General features: G+C 37.7%; 1 protein-coding gene across 1 annotated transcript in view; it reads right to left on the bottom strand.

Moving 5' to 3' along the window:
- The window catches only part of LOC122408579 (laccase-like), an 885959-nt gene that overhangs the window by 324032 nt on the left and 536743 nt on the right, over nucleotides 1-25184 (bottom strand). The window contains exon 4 of the mRNA XM_043415437.1: nucleotides 11498-11682. Within this exon, the coding sequence (XP_043271372.1) occupies nucleotides 11498-11682 (185 nt within the window). The remainder of the gene's footprint in view (nucleotides 1-11497; nucleotides 11683-25184) is intronic.

Genomic DNA, 25184 nt, shown 5'->3' with positions numbered 1-25184 from the left:
TTGTATGTTGACGATGCGTATGGTTGATGAGCATGAACCTCATAATGTATGATGGATTCGTCAAACATGACGGGTGTCTGGATGTTTATGATTTCTTCCTCCATCGCAAGCAGCAAATGCACAACATATAATTTCTCACACGGCAACTCCACGAATTTTGAGACCCAAACTCTTTAATAGTAGAAGGTTTTGAGGTGTTAACGCTTTCAGCGTCGTTCGACGACTGGTGGTTTCGTAATCCCATGTTGGCTTATTAATATTGCCAATACGGTGATTGTAAATTATCCCCATCGAGATTTTATATGAAGTCTTATGGTGATTACTTCGCCGCGAAAATTTATCAAATCTCCGTCCTGATCAACAATACGAAGTTGTATATTGTCAATTCGCCGATTTGTGATTGGTAGATAAATGACACTCGATGGTACTTCGATGATTTTATAGCCAGCCGGTACAGATGGAAAAAAATCATGAATTGTGTGAACTTTTCGTACGTTGATGTATGCACCAGTTGTTATGTTACACTCGACTCGGATGGCGTTCACTTTGATAATGGATACCGGCAAATCAGACACGTGTCTTTTATTGGGTTCCAATCGACGCGATGTAAAACCCAAAAGAGGTCCAATAGAATTGTTTGATGTAAAATCAATCGATTGATTACACTCAATTTCACTACGTAGCGTATAATTATTCGGCTTAAGCTGAATTTGTATGTTTGTCAACTGAGCTTTCAAATATTTTTCAATATCTTCAATTTCATAGCTGCCCGTTGGAATGGTCAACCCTTGCGTTCCAACATGAAATTCATTGCAACCAATGTCAATATTTGGAATTGAATTGAACGTGAGCAGCTCGACGAGTCCAAGAGTATAATTTTTGTCGGGCGATAGTTCGATGGGTGGAAAAAATTGTGCTTCGAGTATGGAGGATGTGCCAGTGATGGTAATAGTTAAACTGTCATCCATGATGCTCGCAACTTTAGAACTAAACACATAGCTCCATAATCTTTATTTATATAGTTTATAATTTTCTCGCCGATTCAGTTGATTACACAAAAATTTTAAACATAAATATCCACATATTATTGTGTCATATTCTTGATATTTTTTATAATTATATTTCACGCTACCAACATTAAAGTATTTCATGAGTTCGGGTGGAGGTGGAAGATTGCCAAAGCTGTCAAAGTATGTGACTCCTCGGCCAGATTTTTTATAAGCGACCCAGTGTGTACCAGGTCCCACATTATCATCCAAATTAATGATTGCTGATTCTTGCTCGAGTGGTCCGTCCGCAGGTTAAGTGTCACGCATGAAAATACCGCGAAAGTTACGAATTTTCATGGCTCCCGCAAATTTTAGCAGATCGATGTCGGTGAGTGGTTGATGTGGTAGCGTGATTATACGTTTTTTGACCCGAGGTAAAGACCCAAACCCTGTTTGTATGGTTTCAAGTGTAAACCTTTACCCAAAGCGATGGCCTCGAGTGTTCGATTATGACGCTTACGTTCGTCCAATTCCTTTTTAGCCGCTTGAGCAGCATTTACAGCTTTGACTATTGCAGCACTGCCACCCGACAATGCTCCAACAGCGCTAAGACCGGCAAAGATGTGTACGAGGAAGGGTAATAAACCGCCGGTTTTTTGAGGAACAGGTAGAATCCTAGGCGTGCGTACTTTAACGCCCTTTACACCGGCTTGGGCACCTTTCAGTGCAGACATTACGACTTTACGAGAATCATCACTACGTATCATTGCTTTCTTCGCAGCACCGATAATCTTTTTCAGGCAAACACTTTTCGGGCGTTTCATACCCAATCCAAATTTCCTCTTAGTCTTCATAATGTTCGTCACAGCCCAAGCACTTGCTCTTTCACCGAGACTCGCGTCTTTCGAGGTTACACGCTTCCAAGCTTGTTTAGCCAAAACTTTATCCGCCAAATGTCTTGCTTCCAAATTGTCGTGATTTTTCGAATATGCGATATCGTGCTGTTTGCAAGCTGTGTCCAGCGGATTTATACCTGGATCACCACGAGCAAGACGTTTGGCCAATTTTGTGCCAGGTCCACAATATTGATAGCCTGGTAGATGCAATTCCACCGGGAGATTGTTAATTAGACTGTTGACAAGACCTTTGCCATGCACAATCATTACCACGCGGTGGTCGCAACACGACTGATCAGTATTATATTATAAAGTCGCATTTATATGATTTTTTGAATCAGTAGCATGCGCGATGAAGATGAAGAAACAAGGTGGTCAACTTACCGTAATAAATTTCGATGAACTCGTAGGTGGTGCAAAGAAAGTGAAGCGTCATGGGAACATACTACCTAGTAGCATTCGTGCCGTGTTTTGTGGACCATCGAATTGTGGAAAAACGAATTCTCTACTTACGCTCCTGATACATCCAAACGGTTTGAGATTCGAGAACATTTATCTCTACTCGAAATCGTTGAAACAGCCGAAATATCGACTTCTCGAGCAAATGCTCAAACCCGTGAAAGGAGTGGAATTCTTCCCATTTAACGAGCATGAACAAGTTGTGGCCCCCAGTGAAGCTCGACCAAACTCAATATTTATCTTTGATGATATAGCATGCGAAAAGCAGGATAATGTGAGAGCATTTTTTTCCATGGGGAGACATGAGATTGTGGATAGTTTTTATCTATGTCAAACGTATACCCGTATCCCGAAACATCTTGTGAAAGAAAATGCAAATTTTGTTGTACTATTCCAGCAAGACGATATTTAATCTAAAACATGTGTATAATGACCATGTGAATACTGATATGACTTATGCGTGCTTCAAAAACATGTGTATTAAGTGTTAGAAGTCGGACAAGTATGGATTCATCACGATTGACAAGGAGAGTGAATTGAATGCTGGAAGATATAGAAGAGGATTTGATTCATTCCTCACCGTCGATGATAAATGATTGTTCTTTCAGTTTTAAAGACAGTCTAGAGTCTGACTTGCATACGTCAACATGAAGAGCAAAGAACTTTTAAGAGAGAAGGCTGTATTGAGTGAACTTGCCAAGGCAAGTGATGCAATCAGACGGAAACATCGAATGTTGAAAAGTGGACGTGATAGTGCTCAGCAGAGAATGCAAGATGTGTTTAAACCGATTGTCGAACCATTAGAGGAGCTAGTTTCGTATACGAAAAAACCGAAAATTAAGAGTGAACGTATGAATGTTAAGAAGGAGGAGGAGGAGGAGGAGGAGAAGGAGGAGTCTCCAAATTTCGGAGAAAATAGCATGCAGCAAGATATTTCTTTCAAAGACGATAGTTGGCATGATGCAATTACTGATGAGAATGTCGATGTACCCGTAACTAAAAATAATGATAATCATGATGATGATGACGATAATTTGGAATCATCTGAAGATGTTGATAATTTGATACGTGAATATTTGGGTCTACTGCGTAGTAATAACAAAACAAGATTAGATGGCTTGTATGGAGTACGAAATCTCGCTCAAAACAGATTAATGATTGGTGATTCACCGATTCATTTCGAACTCGATCATATAGTGGTTGGAGATGAAAAGTATCCCAAAAGTATTGGCTTGGTGGAACTGTTGTTTAAAAAAGAGCCTGAACTCAAATATATAACTCCAAATGACTTGGAGAAATATCAGAAAATTGTCATTACAACGAATGCTCATAAAAAATTTTATAAACGCACGGGTGCAGTACGTCAGGATAAAAATAGTAAATTCAAAAATTATATATCCCACATGCTGCGTAGCAACGATAAGAAGGGTGGTGCTCTGCCCCAGTACAAGGTAGCACAAAAGCATACTTCTATCGACTATGTTTATTGGGATGATCCGAATGAACTAGTGGATCGTCTTCGTTTATTGCTCGCATCGCAAGCTGCTGGAAACTCATCACATTCGAATGAAATCATATCGATTATCGAGGAATTGCGTGAAGCTGAAATCATTTATTAACATGTGAGGGCTTGCTTTCATCCACATTCCCAACATGAGCGTCGATGTGTTTGGACGAAAGTTGAGTAGACGTGGTACAGGTCCTCCGGGTAAACCAGGTGCTGGATTCAAAATTACATCAGACGGTCATTACGATTTGGAACGAAAACGATTGGAAAACGTTGGCGACCCAATAAATGCCAGAGATGTTGTAACACTCGGTGCATTAAGTAAACACATTCATTCTATAACTCATAGTGTGACTCATATAACGAATCAAAGGTGCGAATCGAATGTGGCTGCTCTAGAGAAGCGTGTAAAAGATGATCTTGCCACTCTACGCAAGGAGATGAAAAATTTGGAAAGTACAATCGCGGAGCAAATAAAAGATGATCTTACCATCCTGTTGAAGGAGATGAAAGATTTGGAAAATGCAATCGCGGAGCTTAAAAAGTGAAAAGTTGCGAGAGAATGAGCGTGCCGCGGTGGTAGAGGAGCTACACAAGCAAGCTCGACGAAATTACCCACGTCGACGAGTGGATATACGCGGTCTGGATGAGACTTGGCAAGCTGATCTTGTCGATATGTCTGCATATGCACAACACAACTCCAAGTATAAATTTCTCCTCACCGTCATCGATATATTCTCCAAATTCGCCTGGGCCGCACCATTGAAGAGTAAGAGTGGAAAAGATGTCACCGCTGCAATGGAATCAATTCTCAGCAAAGGACGCATACCCAAAAATCTTCACGTCGATCGAGGAAAAGAATTTTACAATACGGACTTTAAGGCCCTGATGAAAAAGTATAATATACATTTGTATTCAACATTTAGCAACTTGAAAGCATTAATTTGTGAGCGCTTCAATCGTACACTCAAGAATAAAATGTGGATTCAATTTAGTTTTCGCGGAAGCTGGAAATGGATTGATATTCTCGAAACCTTAATTGAGAAATATAATGCTACACAGCATCATACGATAAAGATGAAACCGAAAGATGTGAACGCTGCGAATGAGGCGCAACTATTGCATAACGTATATAATAGAACTGTGGATGGGGAGAAACCAGCAAAATTCAAAATTGGCGATAAATTACGCATAAGTAAATTTAAGAATGTATTTGAGAAAGGTTATACGCCAAATTGGACAACGGAAATTTTTACAATATATCGAGTGAGAAAAACTAATCCAGTTACTTATAATATAAAAGATTATCAAGAGGAGCCCATCGCAGGTGGTTTCTACGAGCATGAGCTGCTTCGAACAAAAAATCCCGACACGTATCTAATTGAAAAAGTGTTGAAGAAGCGTGGCAGTCAGTTGTTTGTGAAATGGCTAGGTTTCGACAATACACACAATAGTTGGATAAGTAAGGATGATTTGTGAACAATAAAGATGAAAAATTCAAAATCTGGTTTATTTTAACGACCTTTCCCCCACGAACAGCAGATTCGAAGGAAAAAGAATGACAGAGATTCACAAAAAATTTTATTTTACATCAATTACAAATGTACAAGTTTTTGAGGAAAATTCCTCTGTTACAGAATTTTCTTATTTCGTATAAATGTCCTCACTCTCACAATTTTTTTTTTCGCCTTCAATATGCTTTTAATCTCCAACACTCGTAAGCACACATTCACAATGCCTCTATAGCTTCTGAAAATTCGGGAATACTGTAATGGCCCCATGGCAACGTGTCTACCGTTTCAGGTATAATGTATCGCTTGTCATCGTGTGGACTTAGAGCGATTTTCGTCTCCGTGATCGTATAGACATTATGTAATGTTGAGCGAATTGAAGATTGACAACGCTTCATTTCAATCTGCTCACCGAGGCATTTCACATAATCGTCGAATGTTATGGTTCTCGCAACAACATTACTCTTGACTCCTTTAGCTTTTTTAACATCGTTCTTGCCCTCAACTCGCGTCGCATACATTTTCGATCTCAATCCAACGAATTCAGTCATTATGGCCCCATTGTTCTCATCCTTCATGAGACCCGGGACCTTTTTGTTCACAAGCGGTATGCCATAGACGTTGTCTGGGGGATAGTCACTGGTATCATATTTGTCGAGATTACATTTCATATCCTCATATGCATCTTCACACTCAATATGGTAAATTAAACTATCAGTATCTGTATACATGACTTTACATTTATTCTGATACGTCGGCATCATGAACTCGTAATGGAATTCATATAAACAAGTTTTTGAAATATCTAAAATGGACATGCCAACATATATCGGTTTGTTAAACATGACTTGGAGATTTCGCAACTCTACAGCGATTAAATTTTCCGCAAAAATACTTCGACTGTGAAAGTTAGGTTTAGCAATCATAGCTTCTGCTCCGTATCGACCTGCCCATTTCGTTAAAAGTTTAACTTGAACGTGACTACGAACATCCTCCATGGTTTTTCCAAACACAGCATTATTCATTAATTTGAACAGATTTTTTTCAAAATCATTTTTCGCACGTGTACGAAACTGTGTATTCAAATCAATGTATGTTTTGAGCCAGGAAGATTACTTAAACTTCAAGACTCTGTGTATTTTTGTGATTTTCAAACCATGTTTCAAACACTGCTGCAATGCACGATAGTGTATGACATATCGTTTTTTCGCATTCACCGTTGCAAGAAGCTTCTCTTGCTTCGTGCCCGGAGGTTTATCATGCGTTGGACAAAATGGCAAATCACTATGTGCATCGTGCAAGTGTTTTGGATATTCCAAATCAACCTCCAGTATATAACCAATTTCAGAGTCAAGTGGATGAGACTCGATGTTGAAGTTTGCAATGTCTTCAATCCATTCGAAATCTGCATAAGGCAGTGGTTGACTCATTGCCCATCCATACAAATTGTTCACATCAAAATACATCAAGTATGACGATGGAATAGATGGGTCATACGAGTTCATGTACTTGTTATTGGCACGGGCATGTCTTTTGGAGCATTGACTAAGACCACCTCGAATACCTCTCTCCACGAACAATACCATATCAATGTCTGTGAGCAATTCAAACTTTACTTTGGTATATTTCATCATGGCATCCCAGGTATATCCGGGGAGAGTGTAGTAAAACGCAGGGTCAAGACCATAACTTTTTAGACAAGTATCGCGGAAATTCTCAAAGATATCGGCTAATAGTAATACGTCAGTCTTCAAGTATAAATCGCTGTATTCACCGAGCGTTCGCGTTGAAAATCGTTCCCATACATTTTTCGCATGTGCATACTCCTTTTCGGAGACTGTTGAATCAGTTAAAGAGCTGTGAAATGCTTCCCGTGGTGGAAGCTCCGTTTCATTCAACTTTTCAAAGCTATCAATATACTCGTACGGGAAGACACCTTTCCGCGTTAATAAATGAAAATGGTCTACATCTTGAAATTGTGATTTTAACGTTACGAGTTTGTCGGCAGTTAAAAATGATGCTAATTTATCGAGACTCGTATTGAGAAATCTGAAAGAGTCGATGAAACGTAATTTTATATTTTTCCGCGTGTCTTTGCCTGTTTGAACCGTTTTCGAGAAGGAGATGTACTTTTCTTTTGTTATCGGAAGCAAATCGATTTTCCCCGCGAACGCAGTTGCAACTTCTTTTATGATGAAATGCGCGTCATAACCGGATAAATTATGAAAAATTATTGGCATGAAAAACGAATTTTGATAGTTTAAATTACAATTTGAATGAGCCGGACCTCTGAATTGGCCTGTTAGATGGCAATGATCGCGAACACGCTCATCACCGTCGACAAAAGGTTTCTCGCAAATATGACACTCTTTGTCTTCCCGAAATTTTTTCCACTCTTGCGGAGTCAATTGTTTCATTGGAATGTTCGTTAGGAGAATTTTTTCAACGCGCAAAGCTAATTGTTTTAGTTCTTCGACGAACCATTCCACACAGTCCTCACCTCGGTGCTCGTGATATCCCGATAATGAATCATCGTAAGAGCACTTTACGTAATATCCAACGCTCAAGACGCGATGATGTTGGATCTTGTTTTTCTCTCTCTCTTCAGCGCTAGTCTTCTCCAAGATACACTCGAGATCGGCGTATACCACGAACGGGAGACGCTCCTTCCGATTGGCGTTCGTGAATTCTAGCCATTTGTCGTTTTCACCCGGTAGTCGAACAGCACAATCGTTGATTACGCCGCAATCCACCTCATGTGACTGCAGCTTTTCGATGGTTGCGAAGTAATGGAGGCATCTGTAAAATTTCAAATTCTTTTTAATATTTTGTCACAATTATAAAGGGGAAAAGAAGTACACTCGTATAACAATTTACTTACCGATCGCAAACGTATTTCCGGTGCTCATCAGTATTGAGTTGTGAGCTGACGAGCCGAGATAAATTCTTGATGTAAGCAAAGTGTCCAATTCCACATTCTGACACGTCTTCGACGTAAAGCAAGTTGACATGTCGCTCTTTCTTCTCCTTGCTCACCCGCACTGGCAGAATCACATCCTTCTTCTCGCTATACACATTGATTGAGAGATTATTTAATTTTTCAAATCTCCCAATTTGATCCAACGTCATCGGAAAGTTGATGCCTTGGAAATTAAATATCGTCGAATAATGTGGATATGAAGATATGCGATCACTGTTTTGTTCTGCTGGATGAAGTGCAGCAGTCATTGCCCATCCGAAACACGCATTATCTCGTGATTTCACATTCACGACTGCTTTCTTCAAGAGTATGCGTTTCGCCAATGGAATGTGACATCCCGCACGCAAAGTATTGTACTTGTTGATGTTCACTGTTAGATTGGTTATTGATGTTAGGGTCCAGCCACTGTCACTCTCCTGGAACTCCTCGAGCGATTTCAGAGTTGGCTCCACGACTCGCTTCTGATACCACTCTCTCAGATCCGATGTTGTAAAAAGTTCAACATTTCCCGTGTTGATACTTTTATTCGCCCGCTTATCACCCACGCTGAACTCTCCATTGAACGAAGTGTTCACTTTAATGCTGCTATACTTGCGTATATGAGCACTCACTTGTTTTTCAACAAGTTCAAATGCATCCAGTAAGAACTTCCGTGGGTCGATGTGATCACGATTAATTACAGCCCCGGTTGACAAGCGATTTCCGAATGCGCTCTCGATTTCTCGCCATATTAATCCACAATCATTCGATACTCCGCGGCCCCAATGTATGAAGCGTTGACGTGTTACCTGCTTCAAACATTCGAGACGTAAGATTTGCGAAGTGATTGCGTGGTGCCATCCCAGTCGTGATTACTTCAATCGAACTTGCGCCTCTAACGATTCGATAAGTGTATCGCACTGGTGTTCCCACACCAAATATTGCTCCAACGTCCGAAGAAGCGTTGCTTGCATACGCAGCAATTGCTCTGTAGCAACGTCGGTGACCAGAGACATGATGCGTTGATGTCGAGTTTTACGATAGAGTCATTCTCAAGTTATCTCGTCGTGTTGACTCTTTCGGGGTTCGATACTTACTAACTAGTCAAGCCAAAGATTCAGCCCTTTTCGGAAACATCGACGGAAGTCGTTTTTGGTCATTTAGATTTAAATATGGAAGGGAGGGAGAGATATGATGGACAGAAAAAGGATTTCTCAGAGTTTTCGAGTTCACTACAGCATCTCAGATCATAAATTGTTTCGACTCGCGGCCATCTTTTTTCGTGACACCAAATATCGCTCCAACGTCCGAAGAAGAGTCGCTTGCATACTCAGCCATTGCTTCGCGTAGCAACGTCGGTGACGAGAGACATGACCAAATATTGCTCCAACGTCCGAAGAAGAGTCGCTTGCATACGCAGCCATTGCTCCGCGTAGCAACGTCGGTGACGAGAGACATGATGCGGTCGAGTTTTACGACACAGTCCCTCTCGTGTTTACTCTTTCGGGCTTAATAGTCAAACTGAAGATTGAGCCCTATTCGGGAGCATCGCCGGGAGTCGTCGTTTTTTGCTCATCTAGATTTAAATATGGAAGAGAGAGAGAGAGAGAGACTTTTTCCTCGAGATCGGAAAACAGACATTATGAATAAAACCCATAAACTTTTAATAGAATTTGTTTTTCTGTAAAATATACAATAAATTCAATCTAAATGAGTAAAGTCTATTTCAGAATATTGAAACCACCCATCTCTCTCCTACACTCGGCAACTATCGGATATCGAAAAATAACTAAATTTTGAAAATCTTGAGCGGACAGACCTCTTATAGAAAAATGTCGAAAAAATCTTCAGACCTCTTATAGAATTATTGTAGAATAATTTTGCTCTTGAGCTGCAGACCCTTCTGAATGTTTTCATCTCGACATACACCCAGAGTTCAAAACTCTTAGAGAATATTTTTTCTCGTTCACTCCGTCTCTCTCATGCTTTTGCTCTCTAGGGTCATTCTATCTCTCTCACACCTCTCTCTCTCCAACGGCAGACCCTTCGTTATGCCCCCCCCCCCCCTCCCTTATCTGCATCCGAGGCGAAGACGAATCCGTAACGCACTGGTCATAAATTAATTAAATGTCACACACGATTTTTCTCATTCCATCTCTCTCACACTCACCATCGGCTCTATCTCTCCTTCTTTTTCAAGGGCCGCGAGAATGTGTGCGACACACACACACGGCCCTATGGCGCGCGGCTTCCCCCTTCGCTGCCCCCCTCTGGCCATGGCGCTTCCCCGCACACCGCTCCCCCCTCGCCCTCATTTGAGCCAGAACCGGCGTAGCCTTACTACTTACAGGCACGTCTTCCTCTTACCGGACATAGCTACGGCTTTGCGTAGATTTTTTTTTTATCATTTGCAACCGTTTTGGGGGGCGGCGTGATCAATTTTTTTTTTTACCCATATTAAGGGCCACCCTAGTATGTACAAAAAATACGTATTTGATTCCAACTTTGTGGTGAACAGGGGCGCCGCCATGTGTTCATTTTTGTAACTAATGTTACGTATCGTTCGCTATTTTGAACTTCGCTATTTCAACTTCGCTATTTCGATCGTTCGCCATTCTTAAATGAAAGTTTTGTTCATTCGAAATATTCGCTCGCGACTTTTAGCGAATCAATATTTTGGTGTTTCTAGAAAACAAGCACTTTCTTTTTGGAATTCGGAAAATATCAACTTATTGCAATGTTACGTTCTATATTCTCCGCATTCAAAAAGAGATGGTCTGAATAAATATGTTCAAACCAATGCGCATTCAAAGAAAAAATATTACTTTAAATTCATAATCTATTAAATAGTCTGTCGAGAAAAAATAATCGAATTACTTATGCGTCGTGATTTTGATACGACGAATTTAAAAATTTTGAAATATCAGTCGTTCTACTTTTAGTTCTTCTACATTTTGAGCCCCACCCAAATTTTCGAAAACAATTAAAAATGCTATTGCTTCGGTAATGAGTCTCTGGCAGCTACGCGTCATACCATAAATGTACGTGTCTCTGAGTCGCTGCTGCGACTCTAGATGAATTTAGGGAGAAAATATAGCGGTTTTGCATATATCAGAAATTTCCACCTCGCACCCAAACTCTCGACGAGATTGAGATTAAATATATTCTGTACTTACGATACCAGGATCAAGGCCAACGTCGTAGGTGGGTTTTGTCCAATCTGGGCGTGCCGGCGCTGAGTCATAACTCAGTATAGCCAATTGTTGTATCTTTGGAACACCACAAGCACCGAGAGCACGGAGTTGTATCCAATAATGCTTAGGCTCTTTATCCGTGTCGAGAATGAAATCATAACGTTCGGCTGTGTAGGAAGAAAAAAATATTTTGAATCATTAGGGATAAGAGGGAAATATTTCAACGAGATTGTGAATTTCATAAACTGAAAACCTCAATTCCGAGAAACAGAGAGTGATCTCTGTTTCGTTACGAATCTTCTTACGTGCCAAACGCAATGTTGGTACGATAAGGAGGGGGCCTAACCAGGAGAGGACTTCGCTTGGCGATCGTGTAATCCGGTTATTGAGTAATATAGGGATTCGGAGGCCCTTGGTTCTCGAGCAGTAGACGCGATGCTGAAACTTGACTAGGCAGAGAGGAGAACTGGACAGTTCGGAATGATATGGAAAAATAGATTCTTTTGGGTACTTTGGTCCGCCTTTTATATTCATTTTAGTCGAGCTTAATAATCCAGATTTATTTGGTTCTATTTCCTTCTCACTTGTGCACGTGCAAAGGATGGGCGCTTCGACGTGAAGCGTCAATCACTTGAAAGGGATCCAGTTTTAACCGGATTTCGGGATGCTGTTCCTCTCTCTCCCGCACGCGCGCTCCGCTAGATCGTGCGTACGGGTAAGTGTAATAATAAAAAATAGGAAGTGATAATACTTGGCGAATATATCAATATACACAAGATTCAAAGTTTGCAAGTATCCACTGCGGTTTATTAATCTACATTTTGATACAGACAGAAAGAAGTACCACAGATTCATTCAATTAATTATGCCAAAATAAAAAGTAAAAAAGGCAGCTCAATGAAAAGCGAACGGAACCCAAAATCATTTGATGTATCTGTTCATTGGCTTTCGAAGACGACAATTCCAGAACTATTTAGAAATAATCAGCTGGCGAATTTAGTAATGAATTTTTTCGTTCGTATATTAGTCGGAACCAAAAATTGAAAGATTGGCACACCTGCCGCTTCACAGAAATATCAAAATTTACAGGTATTCCCTCCATACCAGTAATGCAAACTTTGATACTATGGGGAAAAACATTTCAAAATTCCATGAGCCACATTTTCGAAACTTATTGTCACAATAAAAAAAAAAAGTAAAAACATGGTGCATGTTGAGGCAATCTAAATGGTGTAATTTTGTATGTTTCCATGGTTATACGCAGACCAAATATTTGATCGCATCCAAAAATGATCAGGCGTAGACTTACAGACATGAATTTTTCAACCCGTAATGCCAATCGCAAACATGGCGTGGAGATACTCAATATACTATAACGGCACACTTATGTGCCGCAGTCCCAGCAGCTCCACTGCTGCCATCTGTATGAGAACCTGGGAACAATAAATAAATATTAATAATAATAATAATAGGTTAACAAATTATTTACTTTATTCATAGGCTCCTAGAAGTCTAAATTGAACAATTATTGCTCACAAGCAAAGCCGGCTCTGGAAGAATATAAATCTCAGTGATATCATGCAATTGCATCTGGTAGACTGTTTTATATAGAAGCACTCAACCGATCGAAACAAAACCAATTGCAAAATGTTCTGCATGTCAAATAAGCTATATGACATGTTCAACTTTTTATGCACCCTTACTGCAAAGGGGTGAACCACCCCCGAATATCCAGATTTTTGTCGTATAAAAAAAACTTACGATCCGATTCTAATAAAACAAACGCCATTTTGCAGAGCAAAAAAAATAAAACTGACGTGTTTTTGGGTTTTCCTCAAATCAAAAAAATGAAGGTAGTAAAATACCCTTAAAATGTCAAATTTTATTTCGAGCACTGTCCCCTTCCAATTTCAGTATTCATTTATAGAATGTAGCTTGTCAAAAAATAAGAGACACGTATTTTTTTTTATCGGCTGAAAGTTATTTTTAAGGGGTGAAATCAACCCCCAAAGTTGGGCATGTTTTGCATCTGGTAGAGTGTTTCATATAGAAGCACTCAACCGATCGTAACCTAACCAATTGCAAAATGTTTTATACGTCAAATAACCTGTATAATATTTTTAACTTCTTATGCACCCTTACTGCAGGGGGTAAACCACCCCCTGACATTCATAATTTTTTAGTATAAAAAAAAATGTCGTTCGATTTCAATGGAACAAACAATATTTTGAAGAGCAAAAAATTAAAGGTGACGTGTCTTTGGATTTTTCCGATAATAAAAATTCTGGGGATGAAACACCGCTTTAATCTCAAATTCTATATTGCGCGCCGCATTGCATATTGGTCTCATCATCATTGCGTATCCACTTATATACCTAATAATATCTATCTCGCATGTACATCGGCTGCCATCATAATCAGATAGAGAATTGAATATTCTGGCATGCTTCACCTTTATACAGAAGTGTTGGTATCTCTTCTATTTATATAAGTTTCTATTTTGAACGATTTACGAAGATAAAAAATCTCAATTATCAAGAGTCGCAATAGTGGCTCGACGCCTATTATATTCTTGGAAAAGCCAGCTCGCTCAGGCTAATGCTTGAGGGGTATCCGAAAAACAAAAAAAAATGCTGTTTTCGTGGTGATATCAGATTAAGCCTCCCACTGAAGATAAAAAAGCAAAAACTGCCTTCATATCACTCTAGAAGTTAAGTTGCTGTTCGACTGTTGATCAGTCATTATCGTGTCCGCTATCGTGAATTTCATATCGTTATTATCATGTCGATCAATCCAATGAACGTAATAAGACTGCTGTTTCTTACATTCGACGTGATGAACATTCCTGACAGTCCTGTTAATAATTATGAAGTGGAATTGAAAGAAAGTTTCGCAGCAATTCTGAAAGCTTCTATGGCAGAGTTCAATCGGCTAGAAATCGTCGAAGATACGACATTAGATTTTCAAGAACCGTATAGAGATGTCATAGTAGAACCTGTCGAAGATAATGACATCGAATGGGGTCTTGGAGAATCTTCATTAAGCCCTGAAACGTGTACTGACGATGAAGAAGAATTGAGCTACGACTACAAAAAAAGAGCTGTTGAGTACTGAAGAAGTGCAAAAACAAAACAAAATAGCAAAATAGAACAAGTCCAAAATCGATTTAAACTCGTTAAATCTGTGCAGCAATTAAGGCGCTGGGCTAAACAAATTAATAAAGGCGGAACTTACAAGGAAAAATTGTTGCGCATTTCTGAATATACAATTGATAATCTGAAAAGCGCCATAGAAGCAGGTCTCATCGTGCACGATATTGATCTTCGGAGATGGGCACTACAGGCCCAAAAATTAATTGGGCACGAGGATTTGCGTTTTAGGGCTTCGCCAACATGGATAAAAAAATTTTAAAAAATTTATCGAATTACAAGTAGAAAAATAAATAAATTCGTGACAAAAAAGACCCTCGAATCAAAGGATATATTACAAAACGATGCTAAAAAATTTGTCTCCGAAGTTTAATTGAAAATTAAAGAATATGGCTCGGAAAATATTTATAATTCTGATCAAAGTGGTTTTCAATTAGAAATCCATTCAGGGCGAACGTTAACAAAAGAAGGTACAAAACAAGTAGAATGCCTTGTTCAATCCGTTTCAGCGACAACTCATAGCTACACAATCCAGCCAACAATATCAGCAGCAGGAAAATTGTTGTCACCTCTTTTGATAATTTTAAAAGAGCCATCAGGGCGGTTGGGGCCAATTGTAGAACGAACCATTTTTCGACCTCCTAATGTCTTTATAAGCGTTTCAAAATCTGGCAAGGCTACATCCGGTACGTTGGTATGTGATATTCAAATATAAAAAAAAGATATGCCATTAACTGTCACGTATTGATTTATAGAACATTTCAAAGTATGGCTTCAAGAAGTGTTTTTCCCAAACGTCGGCGAGAAACGTGTGCTTTTGATAGATTCATGGGGTGGACATTGTCCCAGTGTCGTCACGGTAGTTACACCACGTACCAAAGAAATTGTTACAATGATCATACCAAAGGGAACGACAGGGAATATCCAGCCACTCGATGTCTTCGGATTTAGAATTTGGAAAAATTATGTCAGACATTTTTCAGACAGTGTCATATTACTTGATTATGATTTAAGTCTACATTTACGAAATAATATAATCAAGCTGCAATCTCTGGTACATAATCAATTATCATCTCCGAGGTACGAAAATTTATTTCGATATGCCGGGTTCAAAACTGGGTACATAGAAGAACGACCTGAGAATTTCGAAAATCCCGTTGAATTAGCTTTTGGTATATCATCTCAAACACAATGTGAAATTGAAGGCTGCACAAATGTGGCTGTAGTAAGATGTTCGTGGGGTAAAAAGTCACTTTGTTTCAAACATTTCTTCGAAGAACATCATTACTGTTCAAAATATAATCCATAAGTTCAGAAATGATAATTGAAACGAAAATGTGAATTGGAATCTATTTTTAATACATGAAGAATTTTAGCTCCTATGTATATCCTATATATATATATATATATGTTTGTATACAGCCCATGTATATACGAAAATAAAAAATTGTGAAAGTCGCGACCATGGAATGTAAGTCGATCCGCAATGATAATGAGACCAATTGAATTGAATTTAATCATTTCGGTGCGCAGAATGAAATTTGAGGTTTTAGGGGTGCTTTACCTCCTTGATTTTTTTCTCTTGGAAAAATTCAAAGACACGTCAACGTGAACTCTTTTCGCTCTTCGAAATGTTGTTTGTTCCATTGAAATCGAATGAAATTTTTTTTTTAAATAAAAAAATTATGAATGTCAGGGGGTGAATCATCCCCATGTAATAGGGGTGCATAAGAAATTGAACATGTAATATAGGTTATTTGACGTATAAAACATTTTGCAATTGGTTAGGTTACGATCGGTTGAGTGTTTCTATATGAAACAATCTAACAGATGCAAAACATGCCCAACTTTGGAGGTTGATTTCACCCCTCAAACATAACTTTCGGCCGATAAAAAAAATACGTGTCTCTTATTTTTTGACAAGCTACATTCTATAAAAAGAATACTGAAATTGGAAGGGGACAGTGCTCGAAATAAAATTTGACATTTTAAGGGTATTTTACTACCTTAATTTTTTTGATTTGAGGAAAACCGAAAAACACGTCAGTTTTATTTTTTTTTGCTCTGCAAAATGGCGTTTGTTTTATTAGAATCGGATCGTAAGTTTTTTTTATACGACAAAAATCTGGATATTCGGGGGTGGTTCACCCCTTTGCAGTAAGGGTGCATAAAAAGTTGAACATGTCATATAGGTTATTTGACATGCAGAACATTTTGCAATTGGTTTTGTTTCGATCGGTTGAGTGCTTCTATATAAAACAGTCTACCAGATGCAAAACATGCCCAACTTCGGGGGTCGACTTCACCCCTTAAAAATAACTTTAAGCCGATAAAAAAAAATACGTGTCTCTTATTTTTCGATGGACTATAACATATAAAAAAATTATCAAAATCGGAGGGGAACACTAAAGTACCTTTCCTTGTCAGCCTCGCTAGAGCCCGACAGTCAAGAAGTAATCCAAGACTGAGCGATAGCTCCTGTGTAGTGGCGGAATCAAATCAGTAGCGTTAATGATATTTGGAATATTTGAAAGATCTCTGGATTCTCTTAAGTACGAAATCTTCTCTACGGGAGACTGACTTGTCCAGATATCTTTCAAGAAATAGAAATATTAGAGGATGATACTTTGACTCACGCAGATATTTTGTTGAAATTCTCTCCGTCGCTGGCTCTCCGTCACCAAGAAATATGCTCCCCTTCTGTCCGGTTGCCCAAAGGTACCTGCCAGGGGATTTCATATAGATTAATAAAAAGAATAATAAAAATATAAGAAAGAAAACTATTCCCCTGTATCTGGCTCAAAAGTAAGAGACAAAGAAGTGCTTGCTAACCTCGAAAAACGAGGAAAAATAAATAGAGGATAAGAAAGGAATTTGCGTGTGATCCCTCGCATGAAAACTAAAGGATAGAAATAAAAGGGTGACGAGGGGCACGGAATTGAGAAAAGGAGTTAAATTTATAATAGTTCATAACAAAAGTTATATCGGGAGGGAAATGAGTCAAGGTGTCACTGCTTGACTAGGTCGATACCACACGTAGTCAAGAAAATTATCATTTAATAATTTTGTGAAAGACACTTTATTATTTTTTCTTAATTTAATCGTAAACACTCGCGAGAAACTGTCACACGCGGGCACAGCCAGATTGACGATCAGCCGACTCAAAATTATGCGAACGTCGCGCCACGACACATAGCGGTCACATCATACACTTTTACACCACACTGTCGATATACTCCAAATAAAAATTATGAATGTATAACATCAAACTTTATTATATTACCGAATTACCCAAATTTATATTTAAACAAAAATCCACACATAGCCATACGAATAAATTACTTAGCGCTGACCGAGATCTCGAATACTGACCGATTGCGAACGAAAGGCCGCTATCGGTAATATCGGAATTTTTCGTTTTGTAACCAGAAGCGCTAAGAAGTAACCAATTGAATTTCCTATTATTTCTTAAACACAAATAAATCCAGAACACATATTTTGTTACACATTTTTCTTTATTTCACATGTGTATTAGTCAATAAGTTACTGAATCAAGAGACTCGGTAGAGTCTCGGGACAAGTACATTGACAGCCCTGTCGTCTGCTGGCCCGAGGCTCTCGCCGACACTATATTATCTCTGAATAAAGTAAATTTCAGTGGTGGGGGTAAAATTGACATGTCATTTTCTTGAATTGCGAAGCTCAGGAGTTATGTCGCAATTTGAAAATTGAACTTTCAGCTAATTAAGAAATTCTCTTTCGATTGCGCCCAAAATCAATACGACGGTGGTGTAATTGCTGAGAAAAAACTTTGCACGGGCTCAAGATTATGCAAAAGTTACTAACACATCTATGGATTTACTGTGTCTGTACAGAACACCATCGAAGGCCTCTTGATGCCAGCTATAACCCATTTCTATGGAAGCTCGGGTCTCGGGATCCCGGCTACAGAAATAATGAGCTGTGATTGGTCAGGACACTTGCTGTACCGTTCCAGCGGAATACAGTTTATAAATATATATACAAGGCCATCAGTCAGCCGTCAGTTATTGATGTTATAACAAACGGATTTTCGACATTACGAAGTGCGGGGTGACAAAAAAATATTTTTCATCTAATAAAGTGTTAAATATGTATTTATTTTATTAAAAATAGTGGTATGTGGTGTCATACAGTATTACGAAAACCAGACATATAGTGACTTTGACGTGATATATAATACATCCATCTGTCAGTTTTTGATGGCATGAGCAAATTAATAGCAACAGCGATCTGAATGATAAAATTTCGGAGAAATAGTGCGAGCTGTATGAATTCGATTCAAAATTCTTATATGACTATAAAAAAAAAATGTTATGTATGTTTTGTGAAAACCATGTGGGTTAGTTTACGCTCATCGCAATCGGTTCGCGAGTGTTTGTTATATAGAACATATATTAGTATTGGGAAATTTCTCCTTGTACAAATTCTTTGATTTTACGTTTATTTATAACATAATTTTGTTGCAATCCTGGTTCTGGGTTCTTCAAAAATTTTCAACGGGAGTTATGTGAGAAAAAAAAACTTTCGCTCATTATAACCTCTCAAACGTTCTTTCCAAACAGAAATTTTATGTTGTGTAATTACATTATAAAAAAAATATGCGTGATTGTATGTAAATGAATGCAAATAAATGTTGAAAAACTTCGGTCAAGTAAAAGTGTCTAATTCAATGTATTGTTGTCATATTTTCTTTCATTTCGTTTGGCTGTGTTCACCGGGCCCTTTTTCCCACCTCCTTAGCTTACAGTGTATCCATACCAATTTCTATTCATTCTCTAGACAATTCGAGTGACATTCGTATTTCTATTTCCTCATATCGATGTCAATGAATTGGAAAATTCATAACAAAAAGTTTTCATGATTGCTTGTTTACAAACACGAGTTTTAAAACATCTTTGCGCCATGTAAATACATAGATATTCACTTGAATTGTTGTATGATGAATTTGGAAATTCATTTCAATAAGTCATTGGTTGCTTATTTTTCGTGATATCAAAATTTGTATCTTCCAAATGCAATGAACACATCTTAAGTTTGACAACATGATTAAGCGACACGTATATTGAGTATTTCCAGACCATGTTTACGATTGGCATTATGGATTAAAAAATTCATGTGTGTGAGTCTACGCCTGATCATTTCTGGATGTGATCAAATATTTTGTCTGTGTATAACCATGGAGACATACTAAATTACACTATTTGATTTACTTCAACATGCAGCGTATTTGTCACTTTATTTATTGAATATGCCATAATAATTTTCAAAAATGTGGTTCGGGTAATTTTAAAGTTTTTTGCCCCATAGCACCAAAGTTTGTATTACTGGTACGCAGCGAATACCTATGAACTTTGATATTCCTGCGAAGCGGTAGGTGTGCCAATCTTTTCAGTTTTTGATTCCAACTGTAATATATGAATGAGATACATGAAACAATTATGGGTTCTGTTCACTTTCAAGTGCGCTGTCTTTATTCCTTTTAGTTTTGGCATAATAAATTTTACGAATCGGTGGTAATTTTTTCTGTCTGTACCTAAATTTAGATGAATAAATCGCAGCGAATACTTGCAAATTTGGAAAATTCTGTGTATTGACATGCATGCCAGGTATTAGTTCTTCCTTTTTTTGATTATGGAATCAAGAGACTCGGCAGAGTCTCGGGACAAGTACACTGACAGCCCTGTCGTCTGCTGGCCCGAGGCTCTCGCCGAGACTATATTATCTCTGAATAAAACGATTCGCGGTGGTGGGGGTAAAATCGACATGTCATTTTCTTGAATTGCGAAGCTCAGGAGTTATGTCGCAATTTGAAAATTGAACTTTCAGCTAATTAAGAAATTCTCTTTCGATTGCGCCCAAAATCAGCATGATCGGTGGCGTAATTGCTGAGAAAAAACTTTGCACGGGCTCAAGATTATGCAAAAAGTACCAACATATTTACGCAGCTGACGTATCCGTATATGGGTTCAGACCGATATATACAAGGGCTTCTTGATGCCCATCATAACCAATCACCGGTGAGAATCTATCCGTCTCGACCAATCGCCGATGAGAAAGTTTCTGATAGTCCTCAATGTTTTCTTGTATACCGTCTGTTATTGTCTGTTATGTTATTATAAAGTGATTGCGATCGTAGCCCCGTGGATCAACGGTGCAAGATTTGCAAATTTCGTTTAAATAAATAAAACATTATTGGAAATAGCAGTGGATATAATCAATCAAGAGACTCGGTAGAGTCTCGGGACAAGTACATTGACAGCCCTGTCGTCTGCTGGCCCGAGCTCGCCGAGACTATCTTTTCTCTGAATAAAACGATTCGCGGTGGTGGGGGTAAAATTGGCATGTCATTTTGTTCAATTACGAAACTCCTGAGTCATCTGAGGCTTTGAAAATTGAACTGGAGATTAATTAATAAATTCTCTTTCGATTCCACCCACAATCAGCATTATCGGTGGCGTAATTGCTGAGAAAAAACTTTGCACAGGCTCAAGATTATGCAAAAGTTACCAACATATTCTAGAATTTATGCGTCTATATTTACAACACAATCAAAGGCACTTTGATGCTCTCGAGTTTCTGATTGGTTGGATCTGACGACATCCATTTTTAAACGTTGTCATTGGTTGTTGAAATTAGTTGTTGATGATTGGAAATCTGACGTCAACTTCAGAACGTAGCACACGGCGCAGCACAGCTGGTAACAGCAGTCATAAATTCGATCGATATACATACAATAATGTACAAACCATGTGTCAGTTTTTGATCGTATGAACAGAGTTTCGACATTACGAAGTACGTGCGGGATCAATAAAAAAATAATTTTCGTCATCTAAAGAAGTGCATATTACTATTTATTTTGTTATTTGTGATATATTAAACCGGTATCAAAGCGGCCGCGTAAATGTAGTCTGTGATGTGTGTGTGAAAAAGAATATAAAAAATGCGCGATGCATATGTCAACGAAACTTTTCAAGATTTCATCATTTCGTTCGATTGGAAATAAGTGTTAACTGAAATAATCCTTCAATTAAACCAGAATACGAGAAATATTGTCCAGTGCGAATATATTGTCAGTGGCGTAATTATATATCATGTGTACATAGGTTATATATACGAATAAATAGAACAAAAATACACGCAACTGTTAGAATGATATTAGAAACTTTAATTGAATAAATATTTTCTAATTTATTTCTTGTGTCGTCATTATTTTTAAACATCCCCATATTTTGCTTGATATTCAGTTTGGCTCTGCCCTCTCCGATCCTTGTTTTCACCCGCTCAGTTTGCAGCGGATCGATTCATATTATTAATTCGTTCCCTAATATGTGTTCTATGATTTTCTACTCCTTCATGATGATTGTGGTAACATGATTCGAGAGGTTTCTAACCATGATCTTGAATTGCACATTTTGTAAATCAGATTTTCAAAAAAAAATCTGGTTTTGGTATAGTGTGTAGTTATTCTTTTCCCATTAGGTCTGTCCAGTGATAAATTTGGAAACTTTTCCAGAAAGCCTTTGGATGCTTTTTTTCCTAATGATATGAAAAATCGTATCTTAGGAATGCGGTATGCAAACACAAATTTTGATAACAAAACTTATAGAATGACATGTATGTTGAGTGTTTCCACTTTGCAAACTACAAATATGGGATTATAATAAAAATTCATTCCGATAAGTCTACTGTTGCTCAGTTTTGGATGCGATCAAATATGATGCCTACCAACATCCCCAGAAACTTACAGAATTGCTGAATGCAATGTGCGCTATGTCATTTTAATGTAACATCATGACTTTTGACAACTTTTCATTATAATGCTGTAGATTCGGATCATTAAAATACTGCAAAAATCTGCAAACTATACAATTTAAATACTGTGCCATTCATTTTACATTTTGACTCTAACTGTAACATCTATATGAAGTAAAAAATTGATTATAAAAGTCTTCAGATGCTCATTTATGGATAGATTTGAAATTGCTGTCTTCGAAGCTCATTGCGCAGATACATTGAACCGCAGCAGATACCTGCGAACTCTGAAATTTCTGTGGATAAATATATATGCGACGGATCACCACTTATCTTTGATTATGGTAATATGTAAGGTAAATGCAAGTTTTTAAGTGTTCCTTTTCAAATAGTATTGAAGTTTGTATGACTGATATACAGCAAATACTTCCAAACTTTGATATTTCTGTGTTGCAGCATGTGTGCCAATCATTCAAATCATTTACTCCAACCGTATCATGTAATCTAGAAAATTCATCACAAAAGTCTTCCGCTTTTCTAAATACTTCAATTTTCCTTTTTCTACTCCATTGTGAGTTTTCGAATTTCTAAATTCATTTCTGAATTGTCCTGAAATGGTTTTCCTCCAAAACCAATGCAGGTACCTCAAACGTCTTTGAATTCTGTTGCTCTGTTGAATTAAGTTCGCTTTAGTTTTTTTTGCTGCTTTGAGTTCTGTCATAATAAATGTTAGAAGTTTTCGGGTACTTTTTTTCAGCAACTATCAAATTGTGGATAATTGGACCTCAGCGGCCACTTGCAAACTTTGGAAATATATTTCATTGAGGGCACGTTTTGGATGAAATGAAATCTCTAGATTCAGAATGCAAAAGCGACATTTAAAGTGGGCAAATCTGTTGGACTTTTCGTGTTATGAATTTGATCTATCTTTCATTTGAATTTTAAAGAACAGGGATAAATAAAATCTGTTCTATTAAGGAAATCTTTACGGCAGTTCTTTCTTGGTATGAAGACTTGGAAAAAATCGCGAAAGGCCAAGGACAGACAGGAGACGAAATATTTCCAGTACAATTTTGACGAAAAATAGATCTTTTGTCGCGGAAACCAACGTTATAAGCCGAAAATCATATTACAGCCCACGAGACGCATTTCTTCACTCTCTTGGATTCCTATTATACAAAACATATTAGAAGATAAGGGGGAAAATCACCAACGTGGAAAAACAAACCAGTGCCGAAATATTTCCAGTACAATTTTGACGAAAAATAGGTCCTTTTTCGTGGAAGCCAACGTTATAAGCTGAAAATCATATCTCGGCCCCCAACCCGCTTTCTATCATTCTCTTGGGTTCCCAATAAGCATAGCATATTAGAGTAGAAGAAAAAAAAAGCCAAAGTGCAAAGACAGACCTGTGACGAAATATTTCCAGTACAATTTTGACGAAAAATAGATCTTATTTCGTGGAAACCAACGTTATAAGCCGAAAATCATATTATGGCCCACAACACGTATTTCTTCATGCTCTTGGATTCCCAATAGACAAAACATATTAGAAGATAAGGAGAAAAATCACCAAAGTCCAAGACCAAACCAGTGCCGAAATATTTTCAGTACATTTTGAAGAAAAATTGGTCTTTTACGTGGAAACCAACATTATAAACCTAAATTCATTTCTCGGGCCTCATCCCGGATTCCTCCATGCTGTTGAGTTCCTAATAGGCATAACATATTAGAGTATGAGGAAAAAAATCGCCAAAGTTCAAGGGCAGACTTGTGACGAAATATTTTCACTACAATTTTTACGAAAAATTGGTTTTTTATGGTGGAAACCAACTTTATAAGCCGAACATCATACACAGGGAAAATAAGATTGGGAAAAGTACATTGATGGTCCCTTATTTGCTGATAATTTCATGAAAAAGATTATCCCATAAAAAATGTTCGTATGAGAATGGAATCTATAAAAATGTACTAAGCAATTCATTCATAGAAATTTATACTAAAATCCTATAACCGTCATAACATAAATGAGGAACTTTTGAGAAAAAAGGCGTGATATCAAACCATAAACTTCTCCTAGGGAAAAAAAGGTTGGGACAAGTACATTGATGGTCTCTTGTTTCTGGATGACATAGAAAAACGATTCAGAACCAGGAAAAAAATTCTATAGAAATAATAAACGAAAAATTGAAAACTTCAAAAAAATTCAACAAAAATAAAAAACAATCGAAAAAATTCTGTAAAGAAAAATAAAAAGTTTTCAAAAAAATTCATAAATATTGGACAAATTGAAAAATAAAGTATCCAAGTTACATGCAGTATAAAAATGTATGATATCAATTGGAGGCCAAGTTTTTATTGATAATTTGAAATATTTATCGAACAAATCGCAAACTTTAATTGAAATTCATGATAATTATTTTCAAGAAAAAAGTTAATGAAAAAAAAGTCATAACGGAAGTTACGTGCAGTACTGAAATGAATTATATCAATTCGAGGTCAAGTATTTATCAGTTATTCGAAATATAATCTCCGGCGACAAATGAGCGTTGAGAATCCTTGTCGGACTCACAACGTTTTATCAAAATTACAAAAAATTAATGGAAACAAAATCATTAAAAATTCACGTGAAAGTCATTCGTTACTTCAACAAGATACACACTGTAAAGAATCGATTCCCCTCCGACTTTCAGGATCCCCTGGTATTATTCACAACATTCAACTTT

This window comes from Venturia canescens, chromosome 3, assembly GCF_019457755.1.
Source record: "Venturia canescens isolate UGA chromosome 3, ASM1945775v1, whole genome shotgun sequence".
In the NCBI taxonomy this organism is placed as follows: Eukaryota; Metazoa; Arthropoda; class Insecta; order Hymenoptera; family Ichneumonidae; genus Venturia; species Venturia canescens.
The sequence above is the reverse complement of the archived record's forward strand: the minus strand, read 5'-3'. Positions and strand labels throughout refer to the sequence as shown.